Here is a 14,338-nt window from a genome sequence, read left to right as displayed (position 1 = left end):
CACTGTGGTCTAAACCACAGAACCTAGGGCTTGCTGATCAGAAGGTTGGCAGTTCAAATCCCTGTGACGGGGTGAGCTCCCGTTGTTCAGTCCCAGCTCCTGCCCACCTAGCAGTTTGAAAGCACATCAAAGTGCAAGTAGATAAATAGGTACCACTCCAGCAGGAAGGTAAATGGCATTTCTGTGTGCTGCTCTGGTTTCGCCAGAAGCGACTTAGTCATGCTGGCCACATGACCTGGAAGCTGTCTGCAGACAAACGCCAGCTGTCTCGGCCTATAGAGCGAGATGAGCGCGCAACCCCAGAGTCGTCCACGACTGGACCTTATGGTCAGGGGTACCTTTACCTTTACCTTTACCTTTACCTTTTATTGCCAAAACTAAAGCCGGAAATCAAGTATATCACATGGAGCCACAAGGAGCGTGCACTAATTATTTGAGGTAATTTCCCCCCAAAATACAGGCAAGCATTTACACTGCTTTGAAAGGAAGGCTTAACAGCATTTTATATGCATTGTTTGTCTGTGTGGAAAGTAAAGAGTTAAAACTGTACCAGGCATTTAAAAATATATATATATACTTTTGAAAGAACCAGATTTCTCCTTTTCCCAAAAGTTGCTTAAAGTGCTGTAGATCATAGCATAAGCAAGAAAGATTGACATAACTTCAATATGACGTGAGATTCTCCATCATGAACCTTGTTTGACCTTGGTACAAGCCTGAAAGCAGCCTCATCAGCCAACACAAGGAAATTTAACTGCCAGAGAGCAGACAAAGGATAGCCAGTTCAGCCAGAACACTTAATTAGCAAGACGGGTGAGGTGAGAAGCAGGAAGGAAATTCTGTGATAAATTCAAAAGCACGAAAAAACTAACTGCTCATCTCAAGGTCTCCATCCCTTCTCCATTGGCATGCCTTTCCCAACAAGGTATAAAAGACCCCTAAATTTAAAAAGTCTGTTGTGTTCTTCTTGCTCCAACTGAGATCTGCGCTTCCAAAGAATCAGCACATATCCTCTTTGCTTAAGAATATATTATTTCCAAGAATTACCAACAATGGAGGAATGGCAGATGAAGATGATGGACTTTTTGGAGCTGGCTGACCTGACTGGAAGAATCCGTGATCAGAAAGAGGAGGAGTACCAAGAAGAATGGAAGAAATATAAGGACTCTTTAGCTAAATATTCTAAGATAATGTAACTAGAATTACTTGTAAGTACCAAATTGGCCTAGGAGTTAAACATGTTAAATTGTATAACATTATGGATAGAAGATAATTTGAAAAGAAAGACAGATGTTAATCAATTAAGTTAATTTTATTTAAAAGTAGTATTGGAAAACTGCTACAATGACCTACCGGTATATGGAAACTCAGCTAGGGGGATGTGAGGAAGTCATTTAACAAAGATAACAAAATTGGGATTGTAACAGTGAGGATAAATGTTTGTTTGTTTGTTTGTTTGTTTGTTTGTTCTTTATATTGTAATGTTTTTTATTTGTTATAAAAAAAGTATTTTGTTTGTTATAAATTTGGGAAATTAATAAAAAAAATTGGGGGGGGGGAGAATAGATATATTATTTCTTCCCCCACCTCCTCCCTCCATTTATTAACTTAGTGTGGGTCCCGCTCAGGGCCAGATTTAGATGAAGAAAGGCCCTAGGCTACTCCACTTGTGAGGCCCCTCCCAATCCCCCACCCTCACGACTAGAAGAAAATGGAAGAGTGTTATAGACAACTCTATTACTTCCTCACTCTTGAGAGATAGGAGGAACATACTGTGGAAAGAATTGATGGAGCCTCAAAAACTGGAAAACTTTACTGGAAGTTGATATCGTAGGAGGCATTAGGAAAAAAAGGCAAAGGACCCCTGGATGGTTAAGTCTAGTCAAAGGCAACTATGGGGTTGTGGTGCTCATCTCGCTTTCAGGCCTAGGGAGCCGGCGTTTGTCCACAGAGTTTTCCAGGTCATGTGGCCAGCAGGACTAACTAAACCGTTTCTGGTGCAATGGGACACCGTGACGGAAACCAAAGTACACGGAAATGCCATTTACCTTCCCGCCGCAGTGATACCCATTTATCTACTTGCACTGCTGTGCTTTTGAACTGCTAGGTTGGCAGGAGCTGGGACAGAGGAACGGGAGCTCACCCCGTCGCAGGGGATTCGAACCGCCAACCTTCCAATCGGCAAGCCCAAGAGTCCCGGTGGTTTCGACCACAGCGCCACCCGCGTCAGTACGAGGCATAGAACTAATTTGAGACACGTCTCCCTAAAAAAATAAAACTAGATTTGAGGTGACACCAGTATTGGGAGCCGTTTAAAGATTTCCATCATATATGCAACACCCATACATGCATGCAGTGGAGATTTAAAATCAGGGTTTTTCTTCTCTGAGATGGGCTGCCTTGCAAGCTGACAAGCCCCCCCTGCCCCTCACTTCCCTCTACAGTACCTGCAGACCATTGGAACCACAATTGGTCTCCTCTGCTCAATCCACCAGAGCCTGTCTCTGTATTAACTCTCTGAGGGTTTGAGAACCACTGGTTACCCTCACTTGCTTTAGCTGGCTGGTCAAAGCCTTTCCTGGGGTGTGGCTGCTGCTACATGCTGGTGGCTTTTACAGACCCTCCAAGTGTCCCTATTTTCCAGGCAAATCCCTAATTTGGAGAAGCCGTCTTGGTTTCTGATTTGATCCCACAATGCCCCACTTTTCCTTAGGATGTCTCTATTTTCATTGGAGAGATGTTGGAGGGTATGGAGTTATCCAACCCCCAAGCTGTCTGAAGACAATCCTGTATAGGGAAGGTGGGTTTTTTTTTAAGTTTAATGTTTTATTGTGTTTTTATATATGTTGGAAGCTGCCCAGAGTGGCTGGGGCAACCCAATCAGATGGGTAGGGTATAAATAGTAAAATTATCGTTATGGAATGGGACATCCGTATTCTCACTGGAGAAATGTTGGAGGGCCTGCTTTTGGAAGCCACAGGCGACCATTACAAGACATTTGTACTGACAGTAAACACAGAACGACGGTAATATATTGAAGCATTGAATGCGCCTTGTTTTCATCAAGGTAAACCACATTCTTTGTTATTTTAATTCCAGTAAAACCAAACCAAATACAAACAGCCAAGAAGAGTACAAGTCCCTGCTCTCTGAGGACAAAGGGCAGCAGGGAGGGAGGGAGGCAAGGAGTCAACTCACTGCTCTCTTAGTGGGGAGGACATTCACTGTGTTCACCTCAGCTATGGTAGGATGGATGCTTGGTGGCCCAGCAGAAAAAGGATAAAACCCGCATGGGGGGAGGGAAAACCACAAACCAGTGGGCCGGTCCCTTTCCCCTGGAGCAGCATTTCTTCTAAACAAGGAGAAAGACAGCTCAGATAGGTGTGGAGTCCCCTTGTCACACTGGCTACCAATTCTACAGGAAGGTAGTGAGAGACTGCTGACGAAGGCATGTCAGAGCACTGCCGGAGCCAGTCTTCCTGAGCAAGGCGATGGTGCAGGGAGCGGATGGGGGCAAGACAGAGGGGGAGGTCAGCGCCCTCTCTTCAATCCACCTCCTCCATGCGTGAGGCATCCTCGTCTCCTTCCAGAGGGGGAATATCTTCAGAGACAGCGGCACTAGGCTCTTCAGCAGCAACCTCATCTTCCTCCATCCCAAGCCCCAGCTTGATCATCCTATAGATACGGTTGGAGTGAGTCTGTGGGTCCTCCAAGGAGAAGCCAGAGGAAAGCAGTGCTGTCTCCAAGAGCAGCACCACAAGGTCCTGGACGGCCTGGTCGGCCTTCTGACGCAGTGTCTCTACAATGGGGTGGTCAGGACTGATCTCCAGGTGCTTCTTGGCCATCATGTAGCCCGTGGTGGAGTTGTCTCGCAAGGCCTGGGCCTTCATGATACATTCCATGTTGGCGGTCCAGCCATAGGTGCTGGTGACAATACAGCAGGGCGAGGAGACCAGCCTGTTTGAGACCGTCACCTTTTCAACTTTCGTCTCCAGGATTTCCTTCATGAGTTTGCAAGGGTTCTCAAACTTGGCTTTGCTCTCCTCCATCTTCTTCTTCTCGTCCTCATCCTCTGGCAGCTCCAGCCCTTCTTTGGTGACGGACACCAAGGTCTTGCCATCAAATTCCTTCAGCTGCTGGACGCTATACTCATCAATGGGCTCTGTCATGTACACCACCTCAAAACCACGTTTCCTCACTCGCTCCACAAAGGCAGAGTTAGCCACCTGCTCCTTCCTCTCACCTGTGATGTAAGAGATGCTTTTCTGGTTTTCCTTCATACGGGACACATATTCGGAGAGGGAATTCATCTCGTTGTCGGAGTGGGAAGCGTGATACCGCAACAGTTCTGACAGGTCTTTCCTGTTGGTAGAGTCCTCATGGATCCCCAGCTTGAGATTTTTGGAGAAGGCCTCGTAGAACTTCTTGTAGTTTTCTTTGTCCTCCGCCAGCTCTGCAAAAAGCTCCAGGCATTTCTTGATGATGTTCTTGCGAATCACTCTGAGAATCTTGCTTTGTTGCAGCATCTCACGGGAGATGTTCAGGGGCCGATCCTTGGAGTCCACTACATCCCGGATGAAGTTCAGGTACACTGGGATGAGTTCATCACAGCTGTTCATAATGAGACGCGCCTCACATAGAGCTTGATGTTGTTCTTTTTCTTCTTGTTCTCAAAGAGGTCAATGGGGCCCGGCATGGGATGAAGAGAGGCGCCCGGAATTCCAACTGCCCCTCCACAGAGAAGTGCTGAACAGCCAGATGGTCTTCTCAATCGTTAGTCAAGCTCTTGTAGAACTCGCCATACTCCTCCTGAGTGATGTCATCAGGGTTTCGGGTCCAGATGGGCTTGGTCTTGTTCAGTTCCTCCTGGTTGATGTACTTTTCCTTGATCTTCTTGGTCTTCTTCTTGCTCTTGCCACCTTCCTCCTCTTCATCTGAGCCCACATCTTCAATCTTGGGCTTCTCCTGCTCATCCTTGGGGGCTGCCTCTTCATCCTCCTTCTCCACTTTTTCCTCTTCTGCCTCATCGTCGCTGATTTCCTTCTCACGCTCCTTCTCCAGATAGAGGGTGATAGGGTAGCCGATGAACTGGGAGTGCTTCTTCACCACTTCCTTGATGCAACGTTCCTCCAGGTATTCAGTCTGATCTTCCTTTGGTACCACGGCCAATGGGTTCGCCATGGTCAGTTTTGACAGTGAAGGAGCTGCCTGCATATGACTCCCAGGCATACTGTTCATCATCGTTGTGCTTGGTGGTAACCACAATCTTCTCAGCCACAAGGTAAGCAAAGTAAAAGCCCACACCAAACTGTCCAATCATGGAGATGTCTGCACCAGCCTGCAAGGCTTCCATGAAGGCTTTGGTGCCAGACTTCGCAATGGTGCCCAGATTGTTGATAAGGTCTGCCTTTGTCATGCCAATACCGGTGTCCACCAAGGTGAGGGTGCGATCATGGGGATTGGGAATGATATCTATCTTCAGCTCTTTGCCACTTTCCAGCTTTGAGGGATCTGTCAGACTCTCATAGCGGATCTTGTCCAGTGCATCAGAGGCGTTGGAAATGATCTCCCGCATAAAGATTTCCTTGTTGGAGTAAAAAGTGTTGATTACCAGGGACATAAGCTGTGCAATCTCTGCCTGGAAGGTGTGTATCAAAACAACTGCTGTACAACTACTGTTTATATGGTTTACTTGAACCCACAGGGACACAGGTAAGAAATATTTTCATGAACAGAAGGATGGAGGATGTGCGCATTATACGAAACCAAGTTTGTGTTCTACCAAAAGATGAGGATCCCCCATTCCTTCACTCTGTGCCGGGTCGTTCAGAATATCCTCAAAACCAATGCAGTCACAGTTGCCTTTCCAGATATCCGGGGACAAGTTAGAACTAGGAAGGAAGAGGCTGGACCTGCTTCACTGCTTGGAATTCCATCTGCAGCTTCAGTGGTGAATGCAGCTCCGGAATATTTCTCAGAGTAGAAAAATTCATCTTATCTTGATTTAGCAACAACAACAACAAAATTATCCGGTGTGTCCAAAGGATGAACAGGGAAAGGTTCGCTCTTCACATTTGTAAAGCCTCTATTTATCACATCACAGCTTTCAAATGCTTCAGCAGCTGACAAATCAGAAACCGGAATACAGTCCTTCAGCTGAGATCCATCCGCTCTGGAATTCGCCTCAACCTGAGTTTTTGTATAAAAAAAAGAAGGGGGGAAAGGACAGTGGTCAAGGACAATGGGAGCTGTAGTGAAGCAACCCCTGTAGGAAGGCCCCCAGCCTTCTCCCTGCCCCATGCAAAGGTGTTCTCCCCGCCCCATGCAAAGGTTCCCTTCCTCTTACCTGGTCTTTTGGGGGGAGGCTTGGGCAGCAGCCACAGCGGTGCACGATCGAGATCCTGCAAGAAAGAAGGGATCTTTGAAGCACTGCTTCTTGGGCTCGAATCCTGTTGGCTGCTTTCGCAGTGGCATCTGGGTGGCCCCTGGGAGAAGAGGAGGCTGGACCAGACGGGCCCTTGGCCTGATCCTGCAGGCCCTCCTCGTGTGTGTCCTAGGGCCCCCTCCTCCCCCCTGTCCCATTACCTCAGGGGCGAGAGGCCGTCGTCTGGGCTCCAGTCCCTCCCGGAGGAATGCGGCGGTTCCACGGCTGAACTTCTCCCTCGCTGCAAAGGAAACGGAGACATCATCAGGCGACTGGCCTCCAGCCACGCTAGTCCCAGTCTGGGGCAGGAGGGTGGGGGACCTGGGAAGGGGCATTTCCTCCTACCTGATCTTATTAGGGCTCCCCACTTCTCCACCGTACGGGCATCCGACCGGCCTAGCACAGAAGCAACAGCCAAAGTCTCCTCCCTCACCTGAGAAGCTGTTTTAATGGGAGGAAACTTTGGCTGCTGCTTCTGTGCCAAACCGGGCCGGGATGGAGCCATGCCCGTACGGAGGAGGGGCAGTGGGGACGCGCCGCGAGGGACGACAGCCGGGAACCGCCGGGATGTTCGGTTCTTCATTCCGGGAGCCGGCGCTGGAGCCTCATCCCTGGAGGCGTGGCCCTGTGGAGGAAGAAGGACATCACATGAGAATGGAAGCCACAGGTGGGGAGAGTGTTTCTAGGACTCCCAAAACATGTTCCACAAGGATCCCTTCATTCCCTCTGCCCTCGTACCTGATGTTCGCCACGTCTCTCCAGGGATTTGGCCAGAACAAAATACGTGTTGGGGAAAGGCTCCCACACTGCAAAGAAAAAAGAAACATGAGCAGGCGCCTGGCTCCCTGCCATGCTAGCCCCAGTCTGGGGCATGAGGGTGGGGGACAAGGGAAGGAAGCATTCCTAGAATATGGGGCACTCAGTTGGCATTTCCACTTACCTGAGCTGGGAGCCTTTCCCCCTTTGCTCTGGCCGGCCTCTCGCCTAAGGAAGAAACAAGCTCAGTTAGTATGATTGGGGGAGACAGGGCGAATTCTGGGATTGATCTCCACCAGAGCCAGATTATTCAATGGACAGAGTAGGCCTATGGGCCAGGCAACAACGGATCAGAATAAGTACTGTTTGTTTTGCCTATTAATTATTGTTGGTTGCTAAAATCAAAAACGTATCAGGATATGATTTGCAAGGAGCCCAGGGATATTTTGACTGCCTAGGGGTCTCCACAGGTTTTAATCTGGAACTGTGCCCAACCAAGGGCCAATTTTGGGCTCTCAAATGTCAAGGGCGCCCTGTAGGCAGAGCCGTAGCTGGGTGATCTTGCGCCCCTGGAGAACCGTCCAGATCGCGCCCCCTAGCCACGGTCAAATGAGCTCTTCTTTCTGCCTCTCCTCCAACCCTCCACCCATTCAATTCACCCTCTATTAAAAACCTTTTCTTATGAGGCAATAGCCCAGTGTGAGGGCACCGGCCGTGCCATCCTCAGACTGCCCCACCCCTGCCCCAGAAGGGCACAGCATACCTGCAGATGTTGGTTTGGGACGTGGCACCACTGGGCTGCTGCTTGGCCGGAGCCCTGACCGGCGCTTCCAAACCACGGCCCTGCGAAGGAAGAAGGACATTTTACTCTCCTGCCATAGGCATCCACTCTAGGGGACAGGGGTCCCGTGGGCCCTCCCCAAAGATTTTCTTCTGGGGCAGAACACCCTCCATATTTTCTCTCCCCCCAGCCACATCAGGGGACGGCCAGCCAGCGGAGGGACATAGGGGGCAGGTGGGAGGGTGAAGGCTGCTCCCTGCAAGGCCCTTTCCACCTGGCCTGGGGGGCGAGGCCCAGACCCACCAGCCAGCCCTACTGAAGAGGCTCCTCCTGAGGCCGGAGGAATGTCGCCCAGCTAGTGTTTTATTGATTTATTGATTTATTATGCTGTAAACCGCTTTGAGATTTTTATTAAAAATATAAAGCGGTATAGAAATATAAATAAATAAATATGTGGGAAACGGATTCCCCAAGGAATTAACATACCACAATCTCCAGGGATATTAGTTTCTGCTTCTTCCTTCCTGCCTGAGAACCTGTGAGACAGAAAGGAAAATAAAAACAGAGGAAGTTACCAGCCAGTAATTGACAACAGAAAATATCCTGCCCACTGCCAGCCCTGGCTGGGCCCCAAACTCCGACCATCTCCTTCCAGCCAGATGCACTGACCCCTTGCAATTCTGCCTGGGCTGGAGAAAGGGGAGAGATGTTTTGCTCTCTTTCCCTCAGGACATGGATATGAGAGCCACACCATGAAGCCCTGACCATATCTCAAGGGCCATCACAGGGAGGAGGGAGGAAGCTTGTTTTCTCCTGCTCCAGAAGCCCTCAGGACCTGAAGCCGTAGCTTCAAGCTACAAGAAAGGAGATTCCAACTCAACTTCAGGAAGAACTTTCTGACAGCAAGAGCTGTTTGACCGTGGGAAGAAATCCCTCAGTGGGCAGTAGACTCTCCTTCCTTGGAGGTTTTTCAGCAGAGGTGGGATGGCCATCTGCCATGGATGCTTTAGCTGAGATTCCTGCGTTGCAGGGGGTTGGTCTAGATGACCCTCGGGGTCCCTCCCAATTCTACAATTCTATAATCCTATGGGGTTCCAGGTTCTCACCTTTGCGAAGCTCACTCATTGCGGAGCAGTAGAGCAGGGTCAGGTTTGGAAAGCAGTACAGCAGACTTGAAAGCAACTCTCCTTCCTTGAGAGTCTGAATGTTGGTGGGGAGGCGGTTGAGAGTTGGTTGAGAGTGGTGGGTTCTAGAAGGGGGGGGAGGGAAGGGATGGCTTCTGATTGGCTGCAGGAGCTTCCTGCACTCAGAAGGAAGCCGTGTCAGATGCTTGGCTTCCAAAGAATGTCTGCAAGCCGGACACTCACTTATAATTATTTTATTTACTGAGTTTATATTTCACTCTTTCTCCCGAAGGAGGGCAGCATGACATGGGATGTGGGTCTATTCTTGGCAGTTTCCCATAGATATGACACAGCTGAGGCGCAACTGGGAACATTGTTTGAATAAAAACCAGTGACTTAAAAGTGCCAAAACTTACCTGCTTCTTTAGATGTGTGTCAGCAATGCTGACTGTAGTGGCTAGATTTCTGATTCTGTTGGATTGCTGCTAGATTCTGGCTTCCTCACACGTAAATGTGGCAGACACAACTAAAGAACAAATACTGTTGCTCCCATCATGCCTACTTGGACCCATCAACCCTTACATCCATGCCCTATTTTGCATGCTTAAATAACTCAATAAATAAACTCAAACAACCACAACAACTGTGGCACTGTGAAAAATTCACTCTGTGTGTTTTTCTCCTATATTGTTAGTTATTCCCCTTGCAGAAGAAGAAGAGGGTGGGCTCTTTGTCTCCCTGCCCATCCCTTTCCCCACAGAAGCAGCCTTCCGCTTTCCTTTCACTTGGCTGAATCAGGCCCCACAGGTTTAATTAGATGTGCATCCAAGGGCCAATTTTGACTATCTGTAGTATCTGCACCCAGTTTACTGCACTGTCCTCTAAGGAGGCCTTTCCCATCCCCTGTCCTGTTTTCCAAAGAGCGTTGTTGGTAGCGATGGCCTTGGCTATCCATGCCAATGAGCCTCTGATAGTATGTCCACCACTTAGGTGTCCCAACGGAAGCAGAGCAGAAGGGGTGCTGCTGCTGCTATGGAGCTTGTGGCAGGGCTTAGGCTCTTAACTCTTCCTTTAGCATCACAGGATTGTGGAGGGACCACAAGGACAATCCATCCGCCTGCAATGCAGGAATCTTTCAACCAAAGTGGGGCTCAAACCCACGACCCTGAGGTTAAGAGTCAGGCTCTCCTGGCTGAGCCATGATTGGTGGTCAGCATTTAATCTCCGCCTCTCTGGCAGTGAGGAGCATTGCACCCCTTTGCCACATTTGGGGGTGTTTTAGGAAGAAGCCGGAGGCCACCACTGTATACTCTCCCATATTACATGTTATCTTTATCATCCCCATTCTATAAATCAGAGCTTCCTAATCTTAAACACAATACAGTGCATAGCTGTCAAGTGTCCCTTATTTGAAGGGACAGTCCCTTATTCCAGCGCCATGTCCCGCTGCTGTCCCTTATTGATGGATGTCCCTTAAATGCCCCTTAAATGATGTCCCTTAAATTTCAAAGGAAGCAGCTCCTCTCCCTCCCTCCCTGCCGGACAGGGAGGAGGGAGGCTCCAACTGTGTTGCTTGGCTGTGTTGCTCACCCAATAAGAAGTCTAAGAAAGACTGGGGGGTGGAGCTTGCATGCCTTGTGTGTGGCTAGTTAATGCAAGCTGAGGGGTTTTTTGAATGCTGGACGCCATTTTGTTGCACATGCTGCTGCAAACTTTGCAGTGCAAAGCCAGGCCGGGGAGCCATCTTAAGTTGAGGCTGCATGGGCCTTGTGGTGCATTTGATTCAGATTCTATTCAGTTGAACCTCTGGTTACAAAGTTGGTTGGACAGTGTTCTCGGAGCTACCAACATGAGTTTGACCAGACTGCAGGAGGACAGGAAGACTGGAGTGCCTGGAACAGGTGAGGCTGCAGGTCCCTTATTTTGGCTGCTGGTCCCTTATTTTCAAATCTGTAAGTTGACAGCTATGATACAGTGGTACCTCAGGTTAAGTACTTAATTTGTTCAGGAGGTCCATTCTTAACCTGAAACTGTTCTTATCCTGAAGCACTACTTTGGCTAATGGGGCCTCCTGCTGCTGTTGCGCCGCTGCTGCGTGATTTCTGTTCTCACCCTGAAGCAAAGTTCTTAACCTGAAGCAATATTTCTGGGTTAGCACAGTCTGTAACCTGAAGTGTATGTAACCTGAGGTACCACTGTATATCCAGAATAAGGTCTTGGGGCTTACTTGCATATGAAAAGATTTTAACCCAAAGATATTGGAAGTAATAATAACTACCCACTTAGAACTGTCATTTTAATATTCCGTCATCCCTTTTTTCCCTTTATTAGTATTCTTCTAGAAACTGGAGGGTTCTGTCTCAGAACATACAGGTTAATTCTGTGACAGACCAGAACCAAATGTAACTGTCTGTATGTTGTTTCTATGTTGCATGCTACTTGGAGATTTTTTAAAAAATAAGAAGTTTATATAGTGGTACCTTGGGTTATAGATGCTTCAGGTTACAGACGCTTCAGGTTACAGACTCCGCTAACCCAGAAATAGTACCTTGGGTTAAGAACTTTGCTTCAGGATGAGAACAGAACTCGTGCAGTGGTAGTGCGGCGGCAGCAGGAAGCCCCATTAGCTAAAGTGGTACCTCAGGTTAAGAACAGTTTCAGGTTAAGAACAGGCCTCCAGAGCGAATTAAGTTCTTAACCCGAGGTACCACTGTAAATGCTTTTAAATATATTTAAATAAATAAATATGTGGCATAAATGCTACAGAAAACTCTTTTGGCTTTTAGCGTTTAGGTGAAGTTTGTGAGTTGTTTTTTTATAGCTGTGTTCAGTATTCCTTGTCTGTCTGTGTTAGCACTGTGTTGTGTTGTGAATACACTGTACACAATCCTGTACTGTATTATCATAGGCAATCAGCTCCACAATTATGTTTTTTTTTTCCTGGCAGTTATTATTCATCGTTTCCAACTGCTTAAGCAGCCACCAGCCAGCAAGCAATAAAACAACCTAGATTTGTGGCAGACAATTTTATTCTCTACTCACTGTAAAAAAATATACCGGTATACTACAGTGGTGCCTCGCAAGACAAAATTAATCCGTTCCACGAGTCTCTTCGTCTTGCGGTTTTTTCATCTTGCGAAGCACGGCTATTAGCGGCTTAGCGGCTATTAATGGCTTAGCGGCTATTAACGGCTTAGCGGCTATTAGTGGCTTAGCGGCTATTAACGGCTTAGCGGCTTTAAGAAAAAGGAAACAAACTCGCAAGAACTCGCAAGATGTTTCGTCTTGCGAAGCAAGCCCATAGGGAAATTCGTCTTGCGGAACGACTCAAAAAACGCAGAACCCTTTCGTCTAGCGAGTTTTTCGTCTTGCGAGGCATTCGTCTTGCGGGGCACCACTGTACTATTATTGCCACCCAAACCTTGTGGGCGTATTAGCCAGCCTTCTGACTGATGCCAAAATTGGGGTTTAGCTTTTGCTGCTCATCTCTGCATGGGACTCTGAGCCCCCTAAGTCCATGATGCAATGCAACCATAACTCTGCTACATGCGTGTGCCCAGGGCCAGATTTAGATTTGATGAGGTCCTAAGCTCCTGAAGGTAATGGGGCCCTTTATATGTCCAGCTGTCCTTTGTCAACAACAAATTGTTGCGGTTTTTTGTGTTGAATATGTGCTATATGGTGATTTATGGACCTAATAGGTATCTAAAGCCATTTGCACATAACAAAATATGTATTTTATCAAAGTAATTGTTGAACTGAAATACAATTAAGAAGAAGTATATTAATAGTGAATTGGGGGGGGGCAAGAGAGTGGGGCCCTAAGCTGTAGCTTGTTTAGCTTATATGTAAAACCAACACTGGCTAGACTATTCATGGGGGTGGAGAGTGGAGGAGAGAATGAATGAGATGGATCTTGCTGTTTTACTGCGTGCCTGAATCTCTGTGCTTTTGCAGGCAAGGAAGATAGACCTGTCAAGTTCTCCTGAGACAAAGAATTCCAACGCATTGGGGCCACCACTGAAAATGCCCTGCCCTGATTCCTTATTGGCTTGTACCAAAGACGGAATGCAGAGCAGTATTTTGACACCGTATCTCATGGGGATAGTCACAAAAGGACCATTAAAGGAACGTCAAATACTGTCTTATACAGAAGACAGCTCGGTATTGCCTGCGTGGGCTGCTGGCCTAGCTTTGAGACCGGGTTCTCTCGCAGGTCTACCAGATTTAACCTGAGAGATCGCTGTACCACAGAGATGCAATCTTCAGTTCACTATCCGTGTATTGTATTTGCTGCAGTAGTGAAGAGAGGAGTATTTATGCCCATGTTGAGATGGTGCGATTTAACTTTATTTGGTCTTTTTCAGATAGCAAAACTATATGATAGTTTGTTAATGAGTCTTGATCCTTTTATTTAATTTATTAAAAATTGAGCTGTATTCTGAGCAGTGCAGCCATGCCATTTACAGCATAAAAGCTGCAGCCATTGATTCTTTTTCTGCATCACTATTGCATTTCTTTTACATTACTACCTTATTATGCTGCATTTTCTGGATCAGTGGCGTAGCGTGGGTTGTCAGCACCCGGGGCAAGGCAAGTAATTTGCGCCCCCTAACCCGTGGATTTGCGCCCCCTAACCTGTGGATTTGCGCCCCCTAACCAGTGGATTTGCCCTAACCCCCAGATGTTGCGCCCGGTGCGGCTGGCCCCCCCTGCACCCCCACGCTATGCCACTGTTCTGGATCTTTATTTTTTAGAATAATCTCAAAGTGGGGGGAGTAACCCTAAAGCAAACCATTATGGATACCCAGTGCTTTTTTGCTTTTTTAAAAAAAAAAAGTTTAGGGGTACTCTCATTTTGAAAATCACCATTTTATAGTTCAAATCGGGGAAAATAAATACAGTAAATGGACAAAAGTACAAAGAACATGCATTACACTGGGAAACGAAGTGAAGTAGCTATTGGAGGTGGTAACAACGAAGCTGACCAATAACCATGCTAGATTCCAACTCCTACTTCACACATTAAACGCCCGCTTCTGTCTGAGACTCAGGAAACACCGTGACAGGAAATGAGGCTGCCATCGAGGGTAGCAGAAAAAAGCACTGTGAATACCTCCAGCTCTCCTCTCTCCACTGCTGAATGGAGGGTTGTTCAGCTGAGCATTGCTATAATAATAAATTATTATTATTATTAATTCCCCGCCCATCTGGCTGGGTTTGCCCAGCCACTCTGGGCAGCTCCCAGCAGAA

General features: G+C 47.6%; 1 protein-coding gene and 1 pseudogene across 4 annotated transcripts; both read right to left on the bottom strand.

The window, feature by feature from the left end:
• Window positions 1–3,027: 3,027 nt before the first annotated feature.
• On the bottom strand, window positions 3,028–5,620 carry LOC310692360 (heat shock protein HSP 90-beta-like; annotated as a pseudogene). Its single transcript has one exon. The product of its transcript is annotated as a heat shock protein HSP 90-beta-like (transcript).
• On the bottom strand, window positions 3,028–10,371 carry LOC310692394 (uncharacterized protein). 3 transcript variants are annotated; one of them, XM_083473359.1, is made up of 9 exons: window positions 9,502–10,371; window positions 8,128–8,497; window positions 7,944–8,023; window positions 7,365–7,408; window positions 7,163–7,230; window positions 6,770–7,049; window positions 6,586–6,665; window positions 6,347–6,401; window positions 5,763–6,189 (listed from the first exon to the last, which is right to left on the bottom strand). In XM_083473359.1, exons 2-9 carry the CDS (start codon window positions 8,155–8,157, stop codon window positions 6,185–6,187), a joined length of 642 nt encoding a protein of 213 aa, XP_083329485.1. In that variant the 5' UTR covers window positions 8,158–8,497; window positions 9,502–10,371; the 3' UTR covers window positions 5,763–6,184. The 3 variants fall into 3 exon arrangements, with proteins under 3 accessions (XP_083329483.1, XP_083329485.1, XP_083329484.1); XM_083473357.1 differs by lacking the exon at window positions 9,502–10,371 and having other exon boundaries at window positions 3,028–6,189; window positions 8,448–9,083; XM_083473358.1 differs by lacking the exon at window positions 9,502–10,371 and having other exon boundaries at window positions 8,128–8,550.
• Between the last annotated feature and the right edge of the window lie 3,967 nt (window positions 10,372–14,338).

The sequence above is a fragment of the Podarcis liolepis genome (assembly GCF_965112155.1).
Source record: "Podarcis liolepis genome assembly, chromosome: 13".
NCBI classification, from domain to species: domain Eukaryota; kingdom Metazoa; phylum Chordata; class Lepidosauria; order Squamata; family Lacertidae; genus Podarcis; species Podarcis liolepis.
Note: the sequence above shows the minus strand (reverse complement) of the source record. Positions and strands in the feature narration are given on the sequence as shown.